The sequence below is a fragment of the Manacus vitellinus genome, unplaced genomic scaffold, assembly GCF_001715985.3.
Source record: "Manacus vitellinus isolate BGI_N305 unplaced genomic scaffold, ASM171598v3 scaffold_31_pilon, whole genome shotgun sequence".
Lineage (NCBI taxonomy): Eukaryota > Metazoa > Chordata > Aves > Passeriformes > Pipridae > Manacus > Manacus vitellinus.
This window is the reverse complement of record NW_021940379.1, coordinates 7,596,455-7,622,131: the sequence shown is the minus strand read 5'-3', so window position 1 is coordinate 7,622,131 and position 25,677 is coordinate 7,596,455. Positions and strand designations below refer to the sequence as shown.

Genomic DNA, 25,677 nt, shown 5'->3' with positions numbered 1-25,677 from the left:
CTGGAAATGTTCTCAAAATCATTTATCTGAGAAACAGAAGTAAATTTCTGAAGAGCCAGCAATGGAAGAAAACAGTCCTGTGATTTATTAGCCTCGAGACTCTGAAAAGAATTCTTTGGCCTTTTTCCATTAAGATTTTGCAACCTATGTTATAGCCAGTGGGAAATTGTTTAGTTCCCAAACCATGCCCTCAGTCATAAAATCTGTGAAGCTGATTCATTACTATTTATGTGGTGCCATGGGCGTGCATGGCATTTTACAGACAAAGAGAAGATACAGCCTCTGCCTTTAGAAGCTCAGGTGAATCCAACTGTCCATGTGTATGGGAAGCAGCACTCAGTGTCCTAGAGCACACACTCCTCATCACTCAGTGAGTTAAGTATTGATACTCACCTGGGATGCTGGGAAGATTTAGACAGGAGGATACTTAACAGACATGTAATTACTGTCTAAAAATTTGTGGCATTATTTCATTGAAACTGTAAGACTTTTCAAGTCATGTTATTTTGTAATGGTTTTATAATGAATTATGAATTTCTGATAATAGGTATGATAGCATGAAGCAGTGTCACTATGAGATCAGACCAGAAATTCTGCACTGCCTACCAGTTTCTTATTTTTTTGCACAGCTGAGGGTAAAAGCTCACAAGTTCCATCATACACCTCCAAACATACAACATAAATTACTGAAAGAAAATAATTAAATAATTTCTGTGATTACTGTTAAAAAAACACCAAAAGTGTACCAGGTCTCCAAAACAACTTCCTGAAGTACATAAAATCCTTTTCTGACCTGTGTAGAGTGAGCAGTTACAGCTCTCTGTAAGAAACAGTCTGGGACCACTCACCTAGAAGGCAAAACTTGATCATGGCAGAGGTTGTGAAAACAGCAATTACTGTCGATAAGTGTAGGCAGGACCTGTTTGCTGGACTGAGACACTCACATTCAGATTTGCACACAGGATTAGCACACACCTTCACCTACAACCTTTGCACTGGCAATAAGGGTACATGTGACTAATTGGCTGGACAACCAGGGTATCATATCTCCACACCATACATTTGTTATGAGAGTCAGATATAATGTGACTCCAGGAATTTTCATGTTGACACTGCTAAGCCTCTCACACCCTCTCCTATTTCCCTGTTACTCTACACAAGCCTGTCTGTGCCTGCCCTTTTGGACAGCTGAGCAGCAAATGTACCCAAAATAAACAAATTATACCACCTCTACATGAAGAAACGTCATTATTGCACATACAAATAAGGTACATGTGAACAGAATGGACAATTAAACAAGGTTGGTGCATGTCATACACAGGCAGATGTGTCCTGGTCCTGCAACACCACCCCAGAACACTGGTACCTACAGCACTTCTGTGAAGAAAACACCAGCAACGCCCTCCTCTAAAAGCAAGGGAGCTTGTCTTATAACTCAGAGACTGTAAAAAAGGGAATTCTGACTTCTTTTTTTGTTCACAATGGTGAGGGTCACAATTCCTCTTAAAATGGGAGCAATTGTGTACTTGATTCTTGTATTTAACACACAAATGAAAAGCTGTATGGGGGAGGGAGGAGAGGAGGGAAGCATCTCCCACTGGTGTTGAAAACTCTCCCCCCATTCAGGTCTTTTAATTCTCCAGAGGTGACTATCTAGGTGAAATACACTATAAACTAACAAAAAACACCCCCTCTCTATAAGTATGATATTAAATTAAGAAGCCCCCAGGCTCTTAATGCTTTCTCACACGTCAGGGCTGTCCCCTGGCAGGTGCATGACAGCCCTGTGCTCCAGCCCTACTTATGTTCAGCATTTCTTTCATGTCAGTGGCTGTGCAATAGGTGGTGGAAACCTCTGCAATCAACATCAACAGAAGTGAAAGAATTAGCTGTAAAATGACTTACGGAGTAGCCTCTTCCTGAAAGCGATTGAGCAGAACTCTGTGGGAGGAAACAATATGCCACAGTAAGTAATGCAAGAGACTGTGTGTAATGTAAGATAAGAATCATTTCGAGATTCCCTCCCCCAGCCCAGTATTCCTCAGGGGGAAACCTCACAGCCAGAGCGCCTCAAAGGAGCTCCTGATATTCCGTGGTGCTGCCACGGGAGGAGCAGCCAAGGAGCACCTCCAGGTGAGGGCTCCGGGGCTGCCCCAGACAAGGGTTTGAGGAGCCAGAGCAGGGCTCTGACAGCTCCTCCCGACCGAGGAACAGCTCCCGGCGTGGCAGACGCCTTCCCAGCAGCGGGGAACACCTTTGGAGCCGTCCCTCTCTGCTGTGGTGGCAGCTTCCCGGGACCAGCACACACGTGTAAGGACGCGCTCCCGAGTCAGGGCTGTGCATTTTGCCTCATCAGCTTCAACTTTCAATCATGTAACCACATATCCCACTTTCCATTCCCCTCTACGAATCCGTGAGCCTCCAGCCTTCACTGCTGCAGCATTACCACATGACAACTCTATCTGAAACAACAATAGCAGCAAAACACTAATTCATCATCTCTCAGAGCTTTAATAAGCATTCTGTCCCTTTTGAATAAGTTAAATTACATTGTTTACTCCTGCTCTTCATTTCAGCTCCTCCTGCTCCTTTCTCTACCACATCCTTACCTCTTTCACATGCTGCCAAATCATTTGGTTCTTTTCCTTCTCATTACACCAGCTCCAGTCACTTGGATCCCTTTCCCCTCTCTACGACCCAACACTGTTGAGCTGCTGTTTTTTGCTGGCAGTGGCTTTCTCGGAGCAGCTGAATGAATTCCACTTCCAGCTCCAGCTGCTGCTATATGCCTTCTTTTCGGAAATTAAAAATAAGCTGGGAACAGTGGTGGCACACGACACCACATGACCCAGCAAGGACCCTGCAGGCCAATTTCCAAGTGTGATTTATAATCACGATGCCCTCACTACGTGATTTTATTAAACAAGATCCAGGGAGTCTCAGCAGTCCTGTTTCCAAGACTGATGTTCTAGTGGGTACCAAAGCCTGACCAAAAATACTGAATTGTTGCAGGCTGATCTTGAGGATTGTTTGTCTTTTTGCACCAGTGCCAGAAGTTATCGTGTTAATAAATCAGCACAACAGCACAACACCCCAACGAGATTGATGCAAACCGATTGCAAACACTTGTAATTTTCCACCAGTCCCTTCGTACTACCAGTTTGCAAACCTTTTGATCAGAGGACACCAAGATACACACAGAAACCTTTCCAGAGTCCTGCCCTCAGTGAAGACTCAATTGCCTCATCCCTCTGCCCATGCAGCTCAGTGCCACTGCCTTGCACCTGCCCCAGACAGGCAATTTGCCAGACAAGTGCCCACAGAGGAAAGTTTCCAAAGCCAAGAACAGGCAACAGCAAAGTCCTACAACTGAGTGAGTGTGCTGCTGGAGGCAGGAGGGTTCCCTGTTCAGCCCATCACCAGCTGGCACAGGAACCAGGGTGCCAGATGGAAGGAAAGATGTGACACAGCTCTCACACACAGCTCTGCAGCCCAGAGGTGACTGGGGGCCAGTCCCCACCCCTGGCATGCTACTCCTGCCCCTCTGTCCTGATGTTGCTCCAAAGACCTCTGCACTGCAGGGAAAGGACAACTTTCACAGGACAACTGAGACAGCAATAACACACCACCAACAGCATTTAACTTCCCACCTTCTGCCTATTGCACGTGGATTTGGCATCTGCCCTCAAACGCTACAAAAAAAGTAGGGAGTTATTTATAAACCTCTTTAATGTAAACTGCCCAGAAATAAAGCTACAGACTGCTGAAATGAAGGGCAGTAGCATTTACATCTGTTTTTGAGAAACCATGGGAAACCTACCCCACCCTCTAAGTACTTTTTACCCCAAAGTACTCGTGGAATTCAGCCTTGTACAGAAAATGGGTTAATAACCATGTCCTGCTATCTATGTAAGTATGTCCAACAGATGAACACAATTATCTGTTCCAACACTTTGGAGAGTTTGATCAGGCAGTTCACCTAAAGTAAGCACAGAAATGAGGAGGGGGCAAATTACCTGCTTGGAGAGACAGGAGGAGAGAAGGAGAAAGGGTGGAAGTTCTCACTCCACCCCCTCCATCAACTCAGATTTAACCAAGAATGACAAGGTCTAACTAATTGGAAATAATAACCAAAAACAGAAACAAGAGGTTTCATTAGAAGCTTCTCTCTAGGGAAACAGCCTCTCAGAGCATTTTCAGTCTAACAGTTACTTTCAATCTTTGAGTCTTGTGCACACATAAAATATTTTCCTGGCATGGAGCAGACCCTTGGACAAGGAACTCAAATGCACCAACAACAGACCTGCTTTTCTTAAGATAACTTTAAGGCATCCCAAGCTGTCCAAGAACCCCAGGAATCTGCAGACCACTGATTTAAAACCAAGTAGAAAACAATAAAAACAGTTGCTGAATAAAGTGTTACATCAGAAATAATTAAAATTGAATGGCAATTAATTCTGGCATTTTTCACATCCACGAACTTCTTCCTCCCTTAGAAGTTCTAACATTAAATTCCCTGAAAATCAGGGGGGAGGAAGGAGGAAGGGTGGGATTTTTCCCCCCTCCCTCAGAATTTTTATTGCATGCATAAAGTTAGTAACTGGTGAATTCTCTGGATTCGACTTGTAAAATCCTCTCCAACGATGAGGTTTATGCACAGCCAAGCCCCAAACTCTCCAGAGCTCTTTGTATGCTTTTTTTCTGTGCATCTAACAAACCACTGTTGCTTTCTTGCTTAGCTGGGAACACTGGGACTCTTTAGGAGGATCCACACCAACTGCCACATGTAAAAGCTTTGAAAACCCCCAGCTAATATCAGCTACGAGTGCCAGAGCAGAACAGTTTGTGTGCAACTGTGATGGATGTTCCCAAAGAAAAAAATCTTTGGGGGTTAATATAAACATAGCTCAATCCGTATGTCTCTATATCAAGATCAAATAATGAGAAAAGTAATCAATCGTGGCTGCAAATATAAGAAATCTTAGTGGAAGTTTAACTTGGCATCTGCCCAAAGCTGAAGAAACCTCCTTTGACTGTGAATGAGGGCTTGTCTGGCAAGAGCAGTTACTGGGGCAAGTCTTCAGCTGGAATGACTTACCCAGGCTCTTACCTACAGGACAGGAGCACTCACATGGAGGGCTGTCAGAAAATCCTTACTCTCAAAATAGTGTATTTGCTGTTTGGGTCCATTTTCTCCCCGTTGGAAGGTCCTCAGGCAGCAGGGGACAATGGTCACCGTGGCACCCAGCCAGCCACATCCCTGCTAGTGCTGCACCCACCAGCACAGCACCAAACCCAAACCCAAACCAGCCCTTACTGCTGCAACCCAGGCACCCCAGACACTCGTCCTGGTCCTCAGACAGTGCCTGCAGAAAGCACTGCTGGCAGGGAAGGGGCTGCCAGACACACAGCTCAGAGACACCACTGGCACCCCACCTGGCCAGCGCTCTGCAGCCAGAGGCAGAACAGCTGCCACATCATCGTGCCCTTCCCAAAGCCTTTGGATCTGCAAACCCCAGCACGGCACAGAGAAGTGGGAGATGGGGAGCACGGAATGCCAGAGTATGGAATGCCAGAGTATGGAATGCCAGAGTATGGAATGCCAGCCCTACGTGAGAGCAACCCCAAGCACTCCCCGGGGAGGGCAGGGGCCCTCTCCCTGCCCCGTTTGAGCCCTGCCTTTGTGCCTCTTCCAGTGCTCTTTGGAATACCCAGGGTTTCTGAGGGAGGCTGTTCCTAGTTAGGGGCAAAATGAGTGTGGTCTGTGCATTTAATGACGCATAAGTGGAGCTGCACTGCTAGATGGCATTTGTGCTCAAAGATAAATGGCTTATAATATTTTGCAGATGATGTGCCTCTTTTACAACTAAAGATTTTTGGTTCCTTTTAAGCCCAAGGTTAAAAACAAAACCAGACAGCACAGACATTTCAGTTATGTCACAGAGTGAATTATTTCTACCCTGGGATAGCTCTCGTGTTAATTACACTGGATATAAAAAAATACACCTTTCTGGCAGCAAAGGCAAAATCTGACTGCTGAAAGACTCTACTATCCCCCCCACTGATGCCCTTGAGAGTTTGAGTTACACTACAACCTGCAACTGTATTTAAAAAATTTCTTCCTTTATTTTTGATTAAAATGGTGATTGCAATTTAGAAAAAAAGAAAATCATGACAAAAATCTCACCAATAACCTGCAGCAGGTTTTCCAAGATTGTCTATTAAATTGACAGGAAAAGTTATTTCCCTTGTATAAATAAAACCATGGCCTTCCACTGCTCTCATGATGCAAAGGAAATCAAGACACCCTCTGCTCACTTTCTTAAATCCATTGGGTTACTTATTGAACTAGAAAGACAGCAGGAAGGGCTTTAAAATCCAGTAATAATCACAGTAATAGGGCACCTCAAGCCAATTCCCCTCTCTCAATGGGTCAGGCAGGTTTCAACTTGGATCTTTTGTATCCTTGATATAAAAACTAACTATAAGGGGATTATGTTAAAAGCAGGTGATGGCAGCACAACCACAAAAATTAACTCATTTGTAGTGTTTTCTTCCCTCCTCTTTGGCAAAAGACCTAAATTAACATATTCCAGAAATGTCAGGAGTTCATTCCTGCTTTTCTGACATGTGCCACTTTTGTTGGCTGGAACCTGAAGTGTATCAAGTACCTCCCAGTCAGGTGTTTTCAGCCAATAGCTATTCCTACGTGGGCACAGGGCAGTCCCCAAAAAGTGCCTCCTACCACTGCTGTTAATCCCATCCTAGAACATGCCCAGTGTCCCCCGAGGAGCCCCCAGCAGAGGAGAGAACTGAGGCAGATTTCCCAGCTCCTACTTAGTGCCCAATCATGCCTTGCCAAATCACAGGCCCAAAGTGACCATAGAGCCCAGTGCCACAAGCCTGATTGGCTTGATTATCACTCAGCTGAGTTAAGCAACAGCATGTACAGAGATGTGAATTTTAATTCTGTTTTATAGCATTTGTTCAGGATGAAACTCAGCTCAGCTGTACCCACCCTCCACTCTTCCTTGGTGACCCCAACCCTGCAGCCAGGGAGGACTGAGGCACGTGGAAGTGTGGGTGTTTACCCTCCACTCAGTCAACAACAGAATATGGGTTCAGCTTTGAACACCAGAGAAGTCTTGTATTTCCTTTCCAAGCAAGTCCCTTATAAAACTCAAATGTCTTGGAATGGCAGGAGTAAGTGGGGAGGAGGGCAAAAAGGGCTAAGGGCAGAAGATATCCCAGACCTTAACACAGAGTCTCTTAATGCAATTAATTTCCATAGCCACACTCCTGTCTGCTGATACAATGAGTTCAATCGACTTGGCAAAGGTCACACAGTGCATCTGATGTTCACTGAGATTAGAAACCCAGACCTGACAAGATAACCACAACACATGATGAATGATTTGGATGTCGTGCAAAACTTGAATGTGTTCCTTTCTTAATTCACTTACTTTATTATGTTGGCTAAACAAAGAGGGTTATGCTTAGAAACACTGCAAAACCAGTTCAGTAAGATATCCAACTACACGAGGTCTGAACATCTGTAAGTGGCTTGATAAGCTACAGAACAGCTTCCAACCAAGACACTTGGATACCTACAGCAGATGGTCACAGACAGCAGAAGGAAAAATGGTCACTGACCAGGAACAAAGAACTGGGTACAGTCAGCCAGGATCAACATAAAAAGACCTCACCCTCCTGAAACACAGAGAAGCTACATGAGTGCTGCTCCCATTCCAACCATCACCCTCTGCCAACTTACCAAAGCCTTCTCCAGACCTTCTTCCTTCCCAGCTATGTTTCACTACCTGAAACTTCATACAAGTCATTACAACTTAGCTTGTCATTTCTGCAGCAGCAGTTTTCATGCAAGCATTTGGTATTTTGAGGGCCACTCAAGATAAAAGCAGACAGAACGCTGATGGGACGGGAACTTCTGCCTCCAGAAGAATGTGACTTGCAAGTTGTCACGATCCTTCTGTGTATATTCAAACCAGTTTCCCAAGACTCATGTTTTGAGGAGGGGGTCTTAGAACTATCCTGTTGCTACCTCTGTTTTGCTAAGCTCTTTGATGCTCTTATTCCACTCTTCCAACTGTGGGTCAGATTCCAGCGTTACACACGGGGAACGATGCACACCACGTGCCACAAAGAGTTTGCAGCCCACATGTTGCTACCCCAGGCTTTCCAAAAACCTCCTTCAATCCACTCAGTAACATCCCTGATCGTGGCACTGAGACCCTCCCGACCTGAGACACGCCAAGCTCTGCTGTGGCACTGCCACCCTGCCCGGAGCCAAGAGCAGGCACTGCACACGCACCAGAGTTCACAAAGTGGATAAACACGGAGCTGTGGAGTGACTGTGGCCCAACTCTCACTTCAGGGGCTCATTTGATTGTGCTTCTGGCAAGGTACTTCAGCCTGAGGCACAGGGAAGGGACCTGCAGCTTCGTACCCTGCTGCTGCTCTAATCCCCGTGCCCCAGGAGGGGAAGCGTGGCAGGGAAAGCAGGAGGGAAGGGGGGAGACAGTGCCTGTGATGGCACACAAAGAAAAGCAGATCACAGGGAACTGCCTGAATCAGAAATCACAGAAGTTATTTTGTATTCATCTACCCGAGAGAGAATTTTATATCTAGCCTATACAATATGCTAAACGCTTATCAAAGAACATTTAGAGAGAGGAAGATCTCTGCATTTCCTAAAAGACCGCTTTTCGTTTATTATGTTTAAAGAAAAACAAACAAACATATGAGGATAGGATGATGGAAAATTAGAAAAGATAGCCTGGGGGATGAGAGGTAAAGGCTCTGAACAACTTAGTAGCAGCGCTTGCTGGTTTTATGCACAGCTGAAGCCAATCCCTTGAAAAGGAGAGTTTTGACTCTTAAGTGGCCAGCACCTCTTGCAACATATTTCCTAATCAGCCAGTATTTATGGTCGATATTTTATATTTCCAATTTCCCCCTAAGGGCTCGTGAGAAAGCAGCACACCTGCCAACCTTTTCAGCTGGGCCAATAATTGCCAATTTGCTCTTTGCCTTAGTATATCACTCAATTTAGCCCTGGCTGTGCCCTGCATACATCCTCATTCATCTCTGTGCCCCCATGACAATTAGAGTGTTAGCTTCAGCTAACTAGGGCAACTATTCTACTAGGGTTGGAAGACAATTATTAGTCTATTTTCCCATCTTGTGGCAACAAAATTGAGAATCCATGACAATTACATTCAGCAATTCTGCACTCTGCCGCCTGTTCCCCCTCCTTGCCCCCACCTTCCGAATATTTCAAATTATCACAGCTCTACTACCACATTCAAATTTTCCATGTTCACAGGGAGTGAGGCTTCTATTTAAATGATAATGAGGGACGATCCATTCAATTTAGTGAGGGAGAAAATCCATTAAAAAGCAGGCAGTTCTTAAGCTGATGGGTCAAGAAAAAGATAAAAACCTTTTTTTCAAGCCATTATACAAGGCTCTGTGTGGATTTTTGGACTGTTCAGGACATCAGAAAAGATTAGGACAATTATGGGACATGGGGAAAACCCAAAACAAAATGCCCAAGCCTTCCACTTTTACTTGGGTCAACACAACAAAATAGCAATATGGCTTATCCAGCTCTTAATTCTCTGGCAACTTCCAATTACCTCACTATGAAAGACAGCAGAGGAAAACCCCATTTTGGAAGAAGGCTGTTGACTCTGTGTTGGTTGAGAGTACATGTGTAAAAGGGATGTCAGCTTTATAGTAGTTTTTAAGGGAATTTTATATCAACACTGGGAACATAAACAAGTGGCAGGTTCCCGTCCCCTCTCCACACCATAAAACCTGAGCTAAAACTTCACTGTTTTCCTGCTCTGAAGTTTCATCATCCCAAAGAAGAGCCCAGCCTCAACAAATCAAACCTCTGCAGCCAGAGATGATTTCACTAGATCATAATAAGCGCTTTTTTCCCCCAATGACCCATAATAAATGGCACTCAGTGTAATGTCTGGAAAGACTTACTACATGAGCCAGACAATTACTGTCTTAGTATGAAATTGTATCATTCTCTCCCCACAGAAGTTTCACTTGTGGCAAAGGAGCAGCAGGATGCTCTGGGGTTTGTGGTGGACAGACTGAGGGCTGTTTGTGTGTGCACAACAGAACCAATCCTCTGCTTCAGTTTTCTTTGGAGTGCAATTATTTCACGACAGACCAGGCCACCTCTTGACTTCACGGTCCATTAGAGACTAATGACATGCACTAATGTAAATAAAGAACAACTTGCTGGCATCCCACTGAACGAGTCACCTGAGGAACAAACAGCAGAGGGGAGCTGAGCTGCTCGGGATGGAGCCTTTGGAACGGGGAAGGACAGTGGAGCCGGAGGGAGGACTCCCACACTCCTGAGGTGGCAACGCTGAATGCTGTAGGTGACACTTGCACACACACACATTCCCACCACACCTGCTGTGTGCTACCACCCAGCAGCCAAACCTGCCACCTCCTGCCTCATTTACCCCTTTGTTCACCCAAGTTAATGGGGAAAGAGACGGGAGAGAAAGGCAGCATAAAAAACCAGGCCAAATGCACCAAGGAACAGCAGGAGAGTGAGAAACAGCCCAGGTGCCTCCTGCTGCAGAGCATCCATCTGCAGGGACACTGCCATGTGCTGGAGCCCCGTTTGGAACCACTAACCACAAGGAAACACTGTCCCTGTCTCCCCTTTTTGTCTTCACTGCCCTGTGGCTTTCTGATCCTCAGTGCCACATGTAAGGAGTTGTGCCAGTCCAGTGGCACCCCAGCTATATAAACAGCGTGCTGGGACTTACAGCTCCAGGGCCAACAGGGACCAGGCACGGCTGGACAGAAATCCTGCAGGAATCGGCACTCAGGACAACGTCATCATCTTCTCTGCCTTCCCCTGCTCCCTCTCTACAAGACAACAAGTCTGCTGCCTTATCCCTTTGCACAGAAATGGGGAAAACCATCTGATTGCACCCGTGGGACCTTCTAAGGCTTTCAGACAGTCGCTAAACAGGCTACAGAACATGTACCAGTACGCAAGGCAGCTTTATACGTAATTAAAGCTAAATTGCACTCATTGAATAATGAACGAAGAGCATTCTGTGATTCGTGAACCTTACTTTTCAAACTGTTTAATTACTAATTTGAAAAATCCTCATTTGCAATGGGTCACCAGGTCAGGAGAGCAGCTTCAGTGAAGCCCTGAAGTGTGCCCCCGGCCTCCAGGCACTGCCCAACTGTCCCCGCTGACTAAAAAAGAACAGAGTGCCTATTCCCCCCTGGACTGCACTGGCTGCTGAACAGGCTTTGAAGATTTTGTAGGAATTAAGCCCTCAGACTCAATTCCTACAGGCCCAGCCTCCAACTTTGGGGGGCAAAGGGAAAGGAGGAGAAAAAAACAGGAGTGCATTGGCTTAACAAGGGAAGTCTCCAAGACCACTTAACGCTTTGACCTGTGCTAATCGCCACGTGGGAACGTGTCATTCCTTCCCTGTGGCCCCATGTCACAGCACAGCCACACTGCCAGGAGCCCCTGCTCACACACCCACTGGTCACAGCACAGCCACGCTGCCAGGAGCCCCTGCTCACACACCCACTGGGAGCACCCAGGGGAGGGAAGGAGAGAATCACACCACTGTATGCAGATATAAAATGACGATCATTATGGACCCACAGCCCGGCCAGAGACGCCCCGCAGGCAGAGGGGGTTTGTCCCCGGGTCCCCCCCGGCTGCCATGCCCCCACCCCGGCGCGTGGGTTCCCAGTCCTGGAAGCCGATCACAGGACATGTTATTTTTCTCTTCCTCCCACCGTGTCGGCTGTTTACAGCGCCCCATTCACACTCCAAACATGTAGAGAGAATTTTCCCCCATCACATTTCCCTGTCAGAGCTGTCAAGCCGAATCCCGCTTTAATCTGCCAAAAGCACTTTTCTGCTGACATTTTTAATAAATACTTTCAGCTTTTAAACACATTTGTGGGAGCCATTTTTTCCCCTTTTTCTCCCTTTTCCTCCCGTAGAATGGGCTCTGAAAGCCTTAATAGCAAATACATTACACTTATCAAAGGCTTTCCCCCTCTCCCCTTTGCATCCTGAAGCGGAGGTAGTGTTTTCAATTTTAAAGCTAAATTAACTGTCCAATTGAATTTAGCTGGTGTGAGCCGTTTTCTGTGACAGGTTTTAGTTATGAAGCATATTTTACATTAATAGAACTCAACATGAAAACCACTCGCTCTGGGATTTCTGTGGCTTGCCATTGAAATGGCAAATTTAATATTTCAGACATGCTCGTGCCAGCGTTTGATTATTGTTCTTCATTTAAATCTCTCCTAACGGGAAAGGTCCTAATTAGTAAAAAATCATGTTTTAATGAAGGCGAAATGCTAATTGCTAACACAAAAAGCCTTCATATAAAATTATCCCAGCACTGCCATTGATTTCTTGGTGACTCAAAAGCCCATTTGTGTGTTTACACACTAGGGCACCGTTTGCTTTTGTTTTATCATAACATTTCACTCAACGTACCATCGAATTTCCTGAGAGAAAGACAGCTTTCCCCCAAAAAAACCTCTCATATCTCGGAGGCAGGAAGCATAAAATTAGATGAACTGACTTTGCACCCAAACTATGTGATTACGTGCAGCAGCTAAACCCAAAGATACTGCAAAAAGCTTTTTAACACAACTTCTTTAGGAAAACAAAACAAAACATCAAGCCACTCTTCCCCGAGGAATAACAATTCCATTTTGTTTTCCCATCTCTGATCTTTCGCTTATCATATTATTTGCACCATGATTATAGTGTTTGCAAGGCAGCTCAACCACTTATGCCGTAACACTCAATCATGACATAAAAAAAAGTTATTACACAGTGACCTCTGGATGCCAACATTTGTTCAGCAAGATTTATGAAAAGCCATGTCAGCAGCGGGAATTGCTGCAATGAAGCGATGCTTTCTCCTGAATGGTACTTACATCACTGAGACGGTCCCTTGAGCTGCTCCGCTGAGAGCTTGTGGCCTCCCTGATGCTGTCTTCCTCGCTATTTCTGCCACTTCTGCTTGTAGGGACCTTCATCTAGAGGGAGAAGAAGGAGGGGGAAAAAGGAGATTTTCAAGCACTGCTCTGCCACCTGTTCCCGAGGTCGCCGAGAGCAGTTTAGTCAAAGTTTCACTCCTACGCCCACGGCACAGAGGAGAGGATGCCTGTGAATGCACGGGGCTTCTCTGCAGCTGTGCTTGACCACGTGTGTCCATATTCCTTTCCACTAACATGTGAGGGAAGTGGTGCTTTTGGCACTCCTGGAGGTGGGCAAGGCTGTGCCAAAGTCCTTGGGCTGAGGTGAGAGGGGAGCGGACGAACAAACCCCGTCCCTCTGCTCCCAGCACTCCGTGGCTGTGACACTGGGGTTCCAACTGGTGCCTCTTGCTGCTGGGCCACTGCTGACCCCACAGCCAGGTCACTGCTGACCCCACAGCCGGGTCACTGCTGACCCCACAGCCGGGTCACTGCTCCCCAGCCCACAGATGTGCCCTGGGGCCACCCCAGTGACTGCACCAAGAGGTTGGGACTGGCACAGCAGCCAGCGAGAGACACCAGCCTGAAACAACTTGCTTGGGATACCACACGGAATTCGAACTAATGCAGGATTAACTCTAACAGCCAAGGCTTGTTCTCTAACTGCTACATCATCCTACTTCCTTCACCTGAAGTTGAACTCGTTTTTGGATTGAAGTGAGAGAGGCAATGTTTGAAATCACAGCAACCTCCCGCTTACATCTGCAAAGAGTGTTACAGGGGGAGGAGAGGGGTAGGATAGATGTCATTCACAGCTTCATTCCTGGGCTCATTTACTAACAAATTATTCTGCTAATTCCCTTGTGAAATATTGGGTGGAAAGAAGTGTTTAATTTATTAATAGGTTCTATTCATATCAGTTTGGTTCCATTTAAATTACACTATTTAAAATGTCGGCTTGTACAAATTGGTATGTTTAATGGTAATAAAATCCCTTTGTTTCTTTCTGTCCCATTTCCTGGCAGTGTCAGTGGCCAGCAGGGCTTGCTCGTGGTGCTGGTATAACCCCCCCAGCCCTGCCCCTGTGGCACAAGGCACCAGGCTGGCTGGGCACACTGCCACAACACGGGCACTGCAACCTGAGCCCCGGGAGCACACTGATCCCTGCACTGCCATGGATGTTCAGCAGCACTGCCAGCCAAGTGCCCCACAGCCTCTTCATATTTGAATACAATGTTCAGGGCACTATATGGAGAGTGAACTTCACTACTCATCCAGAGTACACAGCCCTGTATAGGCTTGGGCAGCAGAAGACAGGGAAAGTACTGTGCTCATGTCCAAGCAACAGCAAATTGCTGATTGAAGTCCTTACTCTGCATGCCTTTCTGCCACTTTACACCTCACCAATTCACTTTCCTCCACAGGATAAGACTTTTAGACTCAGATACATCAAAGCCCTAGAAGCAAACATTTGCTCATGGTCACCCCACCACACAACCACCACTCCCAGCACAGTGCCCAGTTCGCTGCCCAGCTGCAAACTTTTATCAAGACCACTATTTCATCTTTGCTCCTACATCAAAATGTTCCAACAGCACAGCAATGAGAGCTGAACCCTCCCGCGAGCTGCTGGAAGTGTTTCCAGTCAGCACTGAGTCTCCATTTGCAACCACCAGCACCACACGTTTCTCTGCAGGAAATAACCCACTCGAAATGCACCGTGTTCAGTCCGTGCTGCCTGTTTCCTTAATAAATAGGTCAACAACGTCAAACACAGAAATCTAACCAGGCTACATCAATATTGGCCATTATCCATCAAATTTTTAATTCCACATATAATTAAGGAAATTTGGTGAGATTTTTTTTTCCCCTAAGTATAAAATTATTGTCATTCACTTACTTTATTCTTTTTTAGGTCTTTATTAACCAATTATTACTTCAGCTACCCCATTATCTCGCCTAGGATTGACGCCAAGCCAATAAGACAAGTGGTAATATCCCCTTAATTACAGCCTTTCAAAAACACTGGCACACCAGCTTTCTTCTGTCATCTGGGTCTTCCTACACTTCATCAAAACCCAACTCCACTGGTTCCCAGCCATCAGCCAGCTCTTCTGAAACTCTTGGCTGTAAAGGATCTGACCTGCCAATCTCAATGCTTCCAGGCAGCAGGTGCTTAGTTTCTGCCTCAAACAGGAACCACTTAACCATTACAGAACAGAATTACAATTTCCCTAATACAGTGCAGAAATCCTATTGAATTCTGTGGCTTTCTGATTTCTGATCCATAACCTTAACCCTCCCACCTAGGAACACATCAAAGCCTGTCAAGATTATTACACTTCTGACCTAAACAACTCCTAGACGGTTGCAAATTAAAGGAAAAATAAATTACACCATTCCAAATCCTTTCACCTTCCCGAGCGCAAATGGTCACCAGAATTAATTCAAAAGGACTAAACTGCCAGCTGTTTAAAGTTAGCAAAGACTCACCCAACCTGTTACCAGACTCGAACCTTTTGCTGTTTTTCTTGAGTTACAGTCAGCTCCAAACACCACCTGTTTCTTTTCTCCAAATTTCATTAAAGGAAAACTACACCTACACCCACAGTAACAAATTGAGACAATTTGACCTGACAAGGTCTTGCACGGGCAAGCAAATTAGAAGCATCACTGCTGCCATTAACCTTTCCAAGTAAATATCAATTATTAAACTTGCTGCACTACCTCTGTCCCCAGTTTGCTGCTGTGAATTAAGAGGGTCATCAGCCTTTTTGACAGATCTTGTTCATTTACACCTGCTGCCTGCCAGCAGGGGAGCCCGCACACCCGCAGCCCCAGCACTCAGCCAAGCTGCCTTAATTCATCAGTAATTACCCTAATGAGCCGCATGCAGGACCCAACGAGGAGGACAAGTTGTTCTGCTAAATGGATGCATTGGTTTCAGGGGCACTCTCAGCAGACCCGGGTATGAGCGAACTGGACAAAAGCTTCTTTCCCAAAGCTGCCACTGACTCTGCTGCTTGATTTCTAGTGATTTTCTGTGGGTGTTCTTGCTTGAGTTCCAGAAATTCTTCCTAACCACGTTCCCTGATTGAGTTTTACTACAAAAACTAGTATTCCTCTCCCTTGGAAAAGGTCATTAGTGTTTCAGAGACTGCAGTGGCTCTGTGAGCCAGGGGCGAGGTGGGTTCCCAGCCCTGCTCCCAGCCCAGGGATGCCACAGCTGCCTCAGCACAACCAACTCCCCAAGTTCATACACAAAACATAATCCTCTCCTAGCACACACTCACAGAGACAGAGACACAGGCATTACTGCAACACCCACCCCCAGGGTTAAACACCTCAGGCAGAGGAGCCAAATATCCTATGGAAACACAGGGCCACCTGGGAGAAGCTGCCTTCCCAACCTGGACAATGTCTCAAAATAGTCCAATGCCCAAAGCTCAGCAAAGAGGGGCTTGGAAAGGTGCTCTTTAGACTTGTGTCCTGAGGGCTGGGGGTGGGAGGGGATCTGTTTGTAAATCCAGGCAGACTTCTGAGTCACTTCAGGAAAGCTAAGCTGGAACAAAATAAAAAAGGCACAAGGAGACAATTACTGATAATTTATCTCTTCCAAAGGCCAAATCCTGTCTTCATCCAAACACTAAGGCAGCAAGACATTCATGTCCATATATATGCATTGAAACATTGAATAGGTGCTGAAGTTTTACTCAAGCAGAGCCTATTTCATCACTGAAGTTAAGGGAATTCTCCAAGAGCATTAATTAAACCCAAGGCTGCTTAAAAACCAGACCAATGCAGTCTCCCACAAGATAAATAACACCCCTGACCCACCACACACTGCAGAAGAAAGCTGGCAGCAGGCAATCCTGGCTCTCTGCAACAGCTACAATCCAGCTTTTACCAGGAATGACAGATCTTTGTTTGAGAAAGTGGAAGAGAGTTTCCAGCTCCGTGGGAGCGGGCCAGCACTGCAGACAGGGCTGGCTCAGTGGGGAAGGACTGGGGGCAAGGCACAGAGGGTTTGTAAGGCCAGGATCAATCTGAATGCTGCAGGTGCTCATGGACAGTCCCACGCCACGTTCAGAGCCAAGAATTATGAACCTTGCGCTGTTGGACATCATGTAGCATGATTAAATATCATAACTCATCCTGGTAATAACTCCAGCTCTCATTAAAGACCAGTTCTGCTATCCTGGAATGCTGCTGCCTTTCCATCTCTCCCATCCAACTTCCCCCTCCCCATTTTTGCCCGTGGAGCAGGGGTGGAGGGAATATGTGAATGGGCAGAATGGATCTTGCTTCCCCCTAAAAGGGCTTTTTCATTACCTCTACGCTGGCTCTCAGCCCCTGCTTTTTAATCATAATAGATCAGCCTGCTCTCCATTTACTTAAGCTCTTCCCATGTCAGAGGAAGGCACGTTTTTATTCGCCGCACCTATTTTCCCATCGCGGGCACGCCGCCCCTGCTCATTATTAATAAATACACTTCGATTTATCACAAGCTCCATTTGAGTGCCACGGGGAGCCCGGGGCAAGAGGAGACAAATTCTTTTCTTAAGTTGTTCTGAAAGGTGCTGGGCTGCCCGACCCTCACCCCCATTAACCCAGCACAGCTCGCGCGCTCCTACTGGGAGCTCCACGCCTTGCGCGGCGGCAAACTCGGACTGATCTTGTGCCATCTCAATATATTTGTTCATTATCTTGCGCACACACAGAAGCATTTGGAAATGTACTCGGGGCACAGGCCAAATTGAATCATCTGCCTTCATTTTCCACACGATCTGAAGCTACAGCTGCTACAACAGGCTGTGGGATTTTTATTTTCCTTCCTTAACAGGGTTGGTTTTTTTTTTTTCCCTCGCTCTTAAAGTCGCAGCGGTCTCATTTTAAACCCCTTGCTGTTGGCTTGGGTTTGTGTCTGTTTTATACAAAGCGGGTCTTGCATACGCACGGGGTGGGAAAAGAAATTCCCAGCAACCTCCCTCTGTGCTGTTCTGAAGGAAAGACAGAAAGCAGCAGCCTCAGGGAGAGACATAATTGAAATATTCATCTCTGAGATGCCTGTTCTGGTAGCTCAGATGGGTCTATTAATCCACAAATCCTCTCACCTCTGCCAGTGGACAGGCACCAGCAGGAATGGCACCCACCTGCTTTGTGCTACACTTTGGAGCCAGGAATGGCTCCATGAAAAGAAAGCAGCCCTTCCAGATCAGATGGGGCACAGAGCTCCACGCAGCACTGAGCCAAGCTATCTCCTTTCAGGAACACGTTAACTTCTGAGAAAGAACTGTAATTCCTTTTCAAAGCTTTTGAAGATCAATTTTCATTTGTCTCGAGAGAAAGGACAGACCAAACACAATCTCTGGATTTGGGATTTTACTGACTTCATGGCAAATCTATTTTGGCAGAAGCCACTTGGAGATAAGTGGGCACAGCTGAGAGGCATCCAAGTCTCAGAGTTTGGGTCCAAGCTTTCAGATCACCAGCGACAGGGATGAATCAACCTTATCATGCTCATCTATCTAAACTAATGCTGCTGAACACCACTTTACATCTCATCAGCGTGTAATGACTTTATCATCTGCTCTGCCAAAGGACCCTTTTCCAACTGTTTTCTACAGGGTCAATCTAAGGAAGAAAAATTTTCTGCGGGTAACATTTCCTTCCAACACAGCCCACGATTTCACATGGCTACAAGAGTTGTTAAGGGCAACTGTTCCAAAAACTTATCAAAGCTAATTGTACGGCCTGCCTCCTTCCCAGCAAACAAGAAAATTATGCTTCAACAGTATTTTGTGAAGACTTTTTTTGCTAACATATGCTTGCATTTTATTATCAACTCCCAGATAAGCTCATGTTTCTCTGATAGACTATCAGTGGTAGCAACTTTCTGCAGCACAAGCCAGTGAACTGCCTTAATAAATACAAATGGACAATTTAATTAAAATATATTGGAGACTTGGAAAAAGTACTATTTGTGGACGAAACAGTCTGTTAAGGGATTGCATTCCAGACTAGTTCAGTGGAGCTTTAAGCAGGCAACAATAAGTGGCAGTCAAACATACTGCACAGAGCTCTACCCCAATGATTAAAGACCACGCCGAAATTATAAACGTCTGTTTTCCAGAAGGGGGGAAAAAAGTCACCCAGTTGCCTCTGGTTTTAATGCTTGAAGCAAAACAAACCATTTGGCTTTAAAAATGTACTTCTTTAAACCTGAAAAGACCCATGTATCAAAACAAGGTGGAATCAGCTAAACACATTACTTCTGATTTGTTTCCTTGAAAATCCAGCCTTAATGCATTCTAACAAAATTTATCTATCCCAAGCATACCTCATAATGAGATCAACTGGGAAAAATATCAGGCTTGTTTGTATATTTTATACTTGCTCTAACTTGGCAGTTTGGAGATTATGTATTCCCCAGGTCCCTCCTTAAATCGTTTCACACGCTGCAATTTGATTTTCTTTGCTTGCCCTTTTCCACAATTTTTTTTGATACATTTTATTGAGCTCTGGCTCAGAGGGAAACGTTTCCATTGAATTAAGGGTGCAATCATTTTTTTCCCCCTCTAAATAAGGACATATGGCGTAGAAAGCAATGCTATGGTCCAAGTATTTTATGATTGAAGTAGGACTCATTTTAAAAAATGACAGTAGCATCAGGTTGGATTAGAGTAGTTTTTCTAATTGGGTGGTGCTGTTGTGGAGGCTGTGATGGGCTATCTTGGCCATAAGTCATTTTAAATATGACATGTCCGTTTTTACTCACTGTGATGAAGAAGAAAACAGCAGCAGTGTTATGATACTGAGGGAAAACTACTTTTTTTCAGCATTCACTCAGAAAGTTCCATGACTTTTCCAACGTTGCTGTTTATACATTCACCTGCTAGGCAGACTTCTGGTGTCCAACCCTGGCTTACCAGTTTCCTCTGCCTAAGTTACTTCAGTATGCCAGTCGAGCAGTCTGTAACACAGTGGTTAATTTTGACCTCTCCCTGGGATGCAGAGAGTTTGAATTAATAATAGCAAAGGATTCCTGTGCTCAGACTGTCCAAGTCAGATGCTACAGCAAGGCAAGTACAACAACTCACTGTAATAAAAAGTATCATCAGTGAAGAATCAAAATATTTAAAAGCTAATGATAGTTTCTCAGCTACTGGAGCAAAACTGACTATTCACCAACAACCTAACTTTGCATCTTAAATCTTGCAACTAAACATGAGGGTCACCTCCCGTTTCTGAGACCAAACGAACCCCAATGGTATGGGCAGCTACATTTGCAGGTTTTGGAAGGACTGTTGCGTGGTGCTGTGATAGCCAGGGCAACATCCTGCACTGAGCTCAGCTTCAGCTCCCCAAGAGACACTTCTGCAGGTCTGGTGCTGCTTCTAATGAGGGAGTTTGATCTCAGGGATGTTGAGAGGCGCAGTCCAAAAGGGCCGGCCAGTGCCCTCAGGGCTTGGGGAAGCCTTTCCCCCAGTGCCCAGCACCGAGGGGCTGTATGGAGCAGCAGGGCTGGCTTTTCTGCAGCCCTGGAACCGCTGCAATGATTTTTCACAGCTCCTGGGCTGGCAGGTGGCCCCGGCTGCGGAGCAGAGCCGGCACCGCTCCCCGCACGGCCCGCGCTCCCGGGATCAGGAGCCTCGCTGAGACGCGAGAGCTAATGCTTATTTTGGAAAAAAGCTGGTGCTTAAGCAGGCAAAACTGCTCGATTTTACAGCTGCCATCAGGCCTGCATAGCAAACTGCACTCTGCATGCCCCCAGCCGCACTTGGCAGATGGCAGCAGACAGCTGGGGAAATCTGGGTTTGACATACGTCAGTGATAAACTGTGTCAGCGCAGCCCTGCCTGGGCTGCAGCGAGAACGTGTGTGCAGGAGTGGGACTGGGACTGCTGAAGGGGAAAGAGCATTCCCAGCCAATTTAACTAAATCCTGCCTTCCACAACAGGGTAGGCAGACGGCACCTCTGAGCCCTGGGGGCTGGATGGAGAGGCAGGCAAGGCAACAGAGGGGGAAGGTACTGGGCTTGCGTGGCAAGGTTTGGGTAGCAGGGTGGCTTCTGTGAGAAGCTGCCAGAAGCTCCCCCTGTGTCCAATGCAGCCAATGCCAGCTGGCTCCCAGACGGATCTGCTGCTGGCCAAAGCCGAGCCCATCAATGACAGTGGCAGCACCTCTGGAATAACTTGGTTAAGAAAGGGAAAAAGTTGCTGCACAGGAACAATTGCAGCTGGAGAGGGGTGAGAATATGTGAGAGAAACAGCCCTGCAGACATCAAGGTCAGTGAAGAAGGAGGAGAAGGAGAAGGTGCTCCAGGTGCTGGAGCAGAGGTTCCCTGCAGCCTGTGGTGAAGACCATGGTGAGGTGACAGGTATCGAGGAGTAGCATCCAACAAATACTCCATGAGAGAGCTGAAAGCCTCAGAGCCTCTTATAAAATAAGATCTGTGACTTCAAGTTTCACATAAAGATGATTTGAACCTGTGGTTCTCATTTATAAAATGCCATCCAATATGCATCAAATGGGAAGTTGGTTTGGCACGTTTTTTGGCGATGGGAAAGAAATGGATACACTGAAGATCAGCTCAGAACAGATCATCAGAATGAGCTCAGAACAGACACATCAAGTGTCACCAACACCGGTGCAGGGGACCACAGTGAAGGGATCCCTGCAAGGGAAGCAGGATGGAGGTGTGATTGACTGAGCAACCACTCAGCAAGGAGAGAGCTGCTTTCAGCTGGAGCCAATGGACTAAATTAGGCTGAGCTTACACAATGCTTTTAAACACCATGTAGGAGGCAATCAGAACTGACAGCTTTAACACTGCTGCCATCCACGCACACAGATACCGTCTATTAAAGGCTAATATCAACAGCTGTGATGTTCAAAGCAAAGGCAGATTTAATATACATATTAAATTGTCCAAAGCTGCAGGAGATGTTTCAAAATATATTAGGAAATTCAGCCAAGAAGAATATCTCTGTATATCACAGTATTTCTCTTCTGGTAACACTACTCACCAAAATCAAGGGGTTTGATTTGAATACAAAAGGTGATGATAACCTTCAAAAATGATTTTAGTAAAAGAAGATCCCAAAAAACAAGGTAAACACATTACTAATTATGTCAGACAGGCAAAACATTCAGTGCAGTTCTGCTTCAACCTTGAGAAGAAAACAGACTCAGTCTTCTGATAGCTAAAGGAAGATATCAGACAACATTTGCTAGAAACAAAGTCCAGACTGTTGCACAAGCTATAGGATGGGAGATCACATCACACAGATGTTTCAACCAATCTTGGAATAGCCAGTGAGAAAACAGAAAAAAGACAAGTGTTGGAGACATATTTCAAAGGAGCCACTAAAGCTGGCTGGGCAGCTATAGGCACATTGCTGTGACACCAGGCTTGAGCAGGAGAAGGAAAAAAACCCAGAATTGGATTCAAGTGACTGAATTGAACTATTTCAGCAAGGTTTTCTGGAAAACTAATCTTCTTGAATACTCCTGGTTTCATTTCTTTGGTAAGCCTGGTTGAAAAGGAAACTGGATAAATATGACAGATTTAGGATTCTTCATGCACTCAATACTGCAAGACATTCTGATAAAAATTAGCACTATATAAATATCAATAAAGCGTGTTTTAAGTGGGGAACATATCAGCTGAGTTCTCAAAAAGTAGCATCAATAAATAACCATTAATGTTTGCTACAGAAGGTACAAGGATTTAAATAAGGTTTGCAGTTATTCAACAGTCCCATCAACAGCAATGATTGTGCAAAGCCTCCCCAGCACCACAGCAAGGCACAGCTCTGCTGAACTGACATGCCACAGTCCAACCTGGGGGGCAAACTTGGACAAGCTGTCCTGAATTGCTCCAAATCCTTCTCAAGGGGACCACAGAGATCAACCAAACCACCACCAGAAGAAGCAAAAATTGCCAGCAGCTCTCCAGGTGTGATGCACTGCAGGGCTCTCCTCACCTAGAGCTGGGCACAGGAGCTGTCCCCCTGCTGCTGACCAACAGGGAAGGAAATTCTGGAATGGCAGCCTTCAAACCCTGGGGGTCCTTGCCCGTGGTTAAAGGCAGAGACAAAAGCACCCACATTCTTGCTCAACAATTCACTGAACCCCTCCAAGCGTCCCATGTGAAAAAGCTGTGCTTGGTACAGCCAGGCTTCAAACCCATTACTAGGACTGTGAGGCACCACAATAACACAATTAAAACACCACCAGATGTGTGTCATATAATACATGTTAAAAAAAGAAAAGACATACTGCGTGCAGATACAACAACAATTTGCTGTTCAAATTAATTCAGGAATCAGTACCATCCCTATAAACCCAATATATAAAACATATGCTACTGTAGGCATGCATAAATGGCATGCAATTTTTTCCAGATAAAGCCACACGTGCAACTAATAAAGTAAAGCGAAAAAAGAAAAGAAACCAAGTAAATAAATAAATACAAAGGCTGCCCAGGGAATAATGGATTTTGCAGCAACTGCTGTCAAAGATCACAGTGCTGAGCCGAGCCCCAGCCCTGAGCTGGTCCCCTACCCCCAGCAGCACAGTCCCATGCTGGCCTTGGGCCACTGCAGCAGGGAACTCACATGGTGTGGGAAAGGACACCAAACAGAGACCCAGGCAGGTTTTTTGCCCAGTGCTGGGACGAGGTTAAGCTGCAGTGGCACAGTCCAAACCACAGAGGCCCCACCTGACATCGCGTGTGTTCAGCGCTCCCCAAACCAGCCCCCAGTCACGTCCCTCCGTATCTGAGACCCCGTAAAACCTGGGGAGGCTCCAGTGTCACAGCAGCTGGGGGAAATGCTGGCATTAAAGGCACAAGAACCAGCACTTCAGTGCAGAGGGAACTGATGGCTGCTGGGCACGAGCTGTGGTGTGATGTGGGTTTAGCAAAGCAGAGACAACCCCCGTGCACGTCACCATGAGTGGTTTTATTCCAGCTTCTACCTTGTTCTAGTCAGACCCACAATTCGATTTGCTTTTAGTACTAATTCAAACTCTACAAAGCCACTCTCTGAACTCTGTCTAGACTTCCCAGGATCTGTCCTTTCCCTGGCAGAGGTCTTCACCCCCCAACCAGCTGTGTCTCATCTCTCACAGGCAATGGAGAGCTTCAGTTCAGTCCCAACAAGAGCCAGGGCCGTTTTCCCCAGGCTCCCTGCACCAGCAGATGAACCAAGCCACTCTGGCAAAATTAGAGCAAACCTCACACCTCTGCAGGTCTGGAAAGCAGGTCCCTGGCTCTACACTTGAAGCAGAGGCAACCTGACACATCAGTGCTGCCTGGTTGTGATCACCCATTGTGATCAGTCAAGACATTAGTGTTGTCAAGGAAACTTCCAGTAAGCCCATGAGCTCCTACACCACCAGGGCAAGTTTCTGATTTGAGAAAAGCATTATAACTACCAGAGCAAGCACAGCCAGCTCCACAAAGAAACACAGAAGCAATTTCCTCTAAATGCCCAGGGGACATCCTGTTTGCTGTTTGACATCCTGAAGAAAACAGAAATCCAAGAATAATTAGAGCTGAAGCAACTAAGGTGAAACCCTTTGGTAATTTTCAGCCCTGAGTAACTATAAAGGGGTGGCAATTATTTTAGTTAATGATCACTGAACTTTGAGATTAATGTTCACAGCTGAGGAAGGGGAAGCAGCTCTTCAGGAGGAAGCACTGCTGTCACGCTGAGCCCAGAGCTCCTTGAAAGAGCTGATGATACTTGCTACCCTCAAGGGACACAGGGCACTACCCAAGGATTTAAGGAGCTAAAGCAAGCACAGAAAGCTCAGTGCAGATGGACTGGAATCCTGCCCTATCTTCTTCCTACAGATTCCAGTGGTTTAGGGTGGAGGAAAATCCTTGTTGTTGGCCCAGACTGTACTCTTGTGATGTGCAGCACAAGAGTGGCTTGGCAGTAAACTATATATTCCCCAAAACTGTGGGGTTTAAAGCTTCTCACTCACAAAAGGACTGTCTGAAACCCTGTGGCTTTGATACAGCTCAAAGGGCAAACTGCAGAGGTAACCACCAGGCAGGTACTGAAGGTTATCCAGCTGGTCTGAACTGCTCCCAGTGAGGTGAGGCATCCTCTCCTCACCGATTCTGGAGAGAAAAACGTCACTGGAGCCTTCCAGAAAGGAGTCAGGCTGTGCTGGGGGATGAGCTGAGTCCAGAGCAGGGGAAACCCGCTCACAGCAGGCCCAGAGAAACGTGACCCATTGCACCTGCACTGCTGCACAGAGGGCACAAAGGCTTGTCAAGCCCCAAAATAAACAAGTCCACTAATTCAACTAAAAGCCTATTTTGAAGTTGATTTAGACCACTGTAAATGCTTGTCAAGTTTTAAGCCAAACCTTCGTTTTGTTCAGGTTAAATAAGTTATCAATCAGTCTAACTTGAACTGGAACAAGCAGTTTCTGAAGCAAAATTAAAGTAACAGCCTGGTTAATTGAGCCTGCTGCAGTCCTTCCCAGAAGGATAGTCTTAGCTTCAGGAAATACTCATCTTCCTTGTCACATTTGGTGCTGAGAGGTATTTTTAACAGTAATAAGCATCTGCTCTCTCTACTTGTTCAGTGGGAAAGTCTAGAATTATATACACAGCACC

General features: G+C 46.0%; 1 protein-coding gene across 12 annotated transcripts in view; it reads right to left on the bottom strand.

The window, feature by feature from the left end:
• Window positions 1-25,677, bottom strand: part of FBRSL1 (fibrosin like 1) — a 370,905-nt gene that overhangs the window by 272,026 nt on the left and 73,202 nt on the right. For 11 of the 12 annotated variants that reach the window (XM_018076290.2, XM_018076280.2, XM_018076286.2 and 8 more), the window contains exons 2-3: window positions 12,997-13,098; window positions 1,906-1,941 (exon numbers count right to left, since the gene is read on the bottom strand). In XM_018076290.2, the coding sequence (XP_017931779.1) occupies window positions 1,906-1,941; window positions 12,997-13,098 (138 nt within the window). The remainder of the gene's footprint in view (window positions 1-1,905; window positions 1,942-12,996; window positions 13,099-25,677) is intronic. The other variant, XM_018076279.2, reaches the window with a different exon arrangement.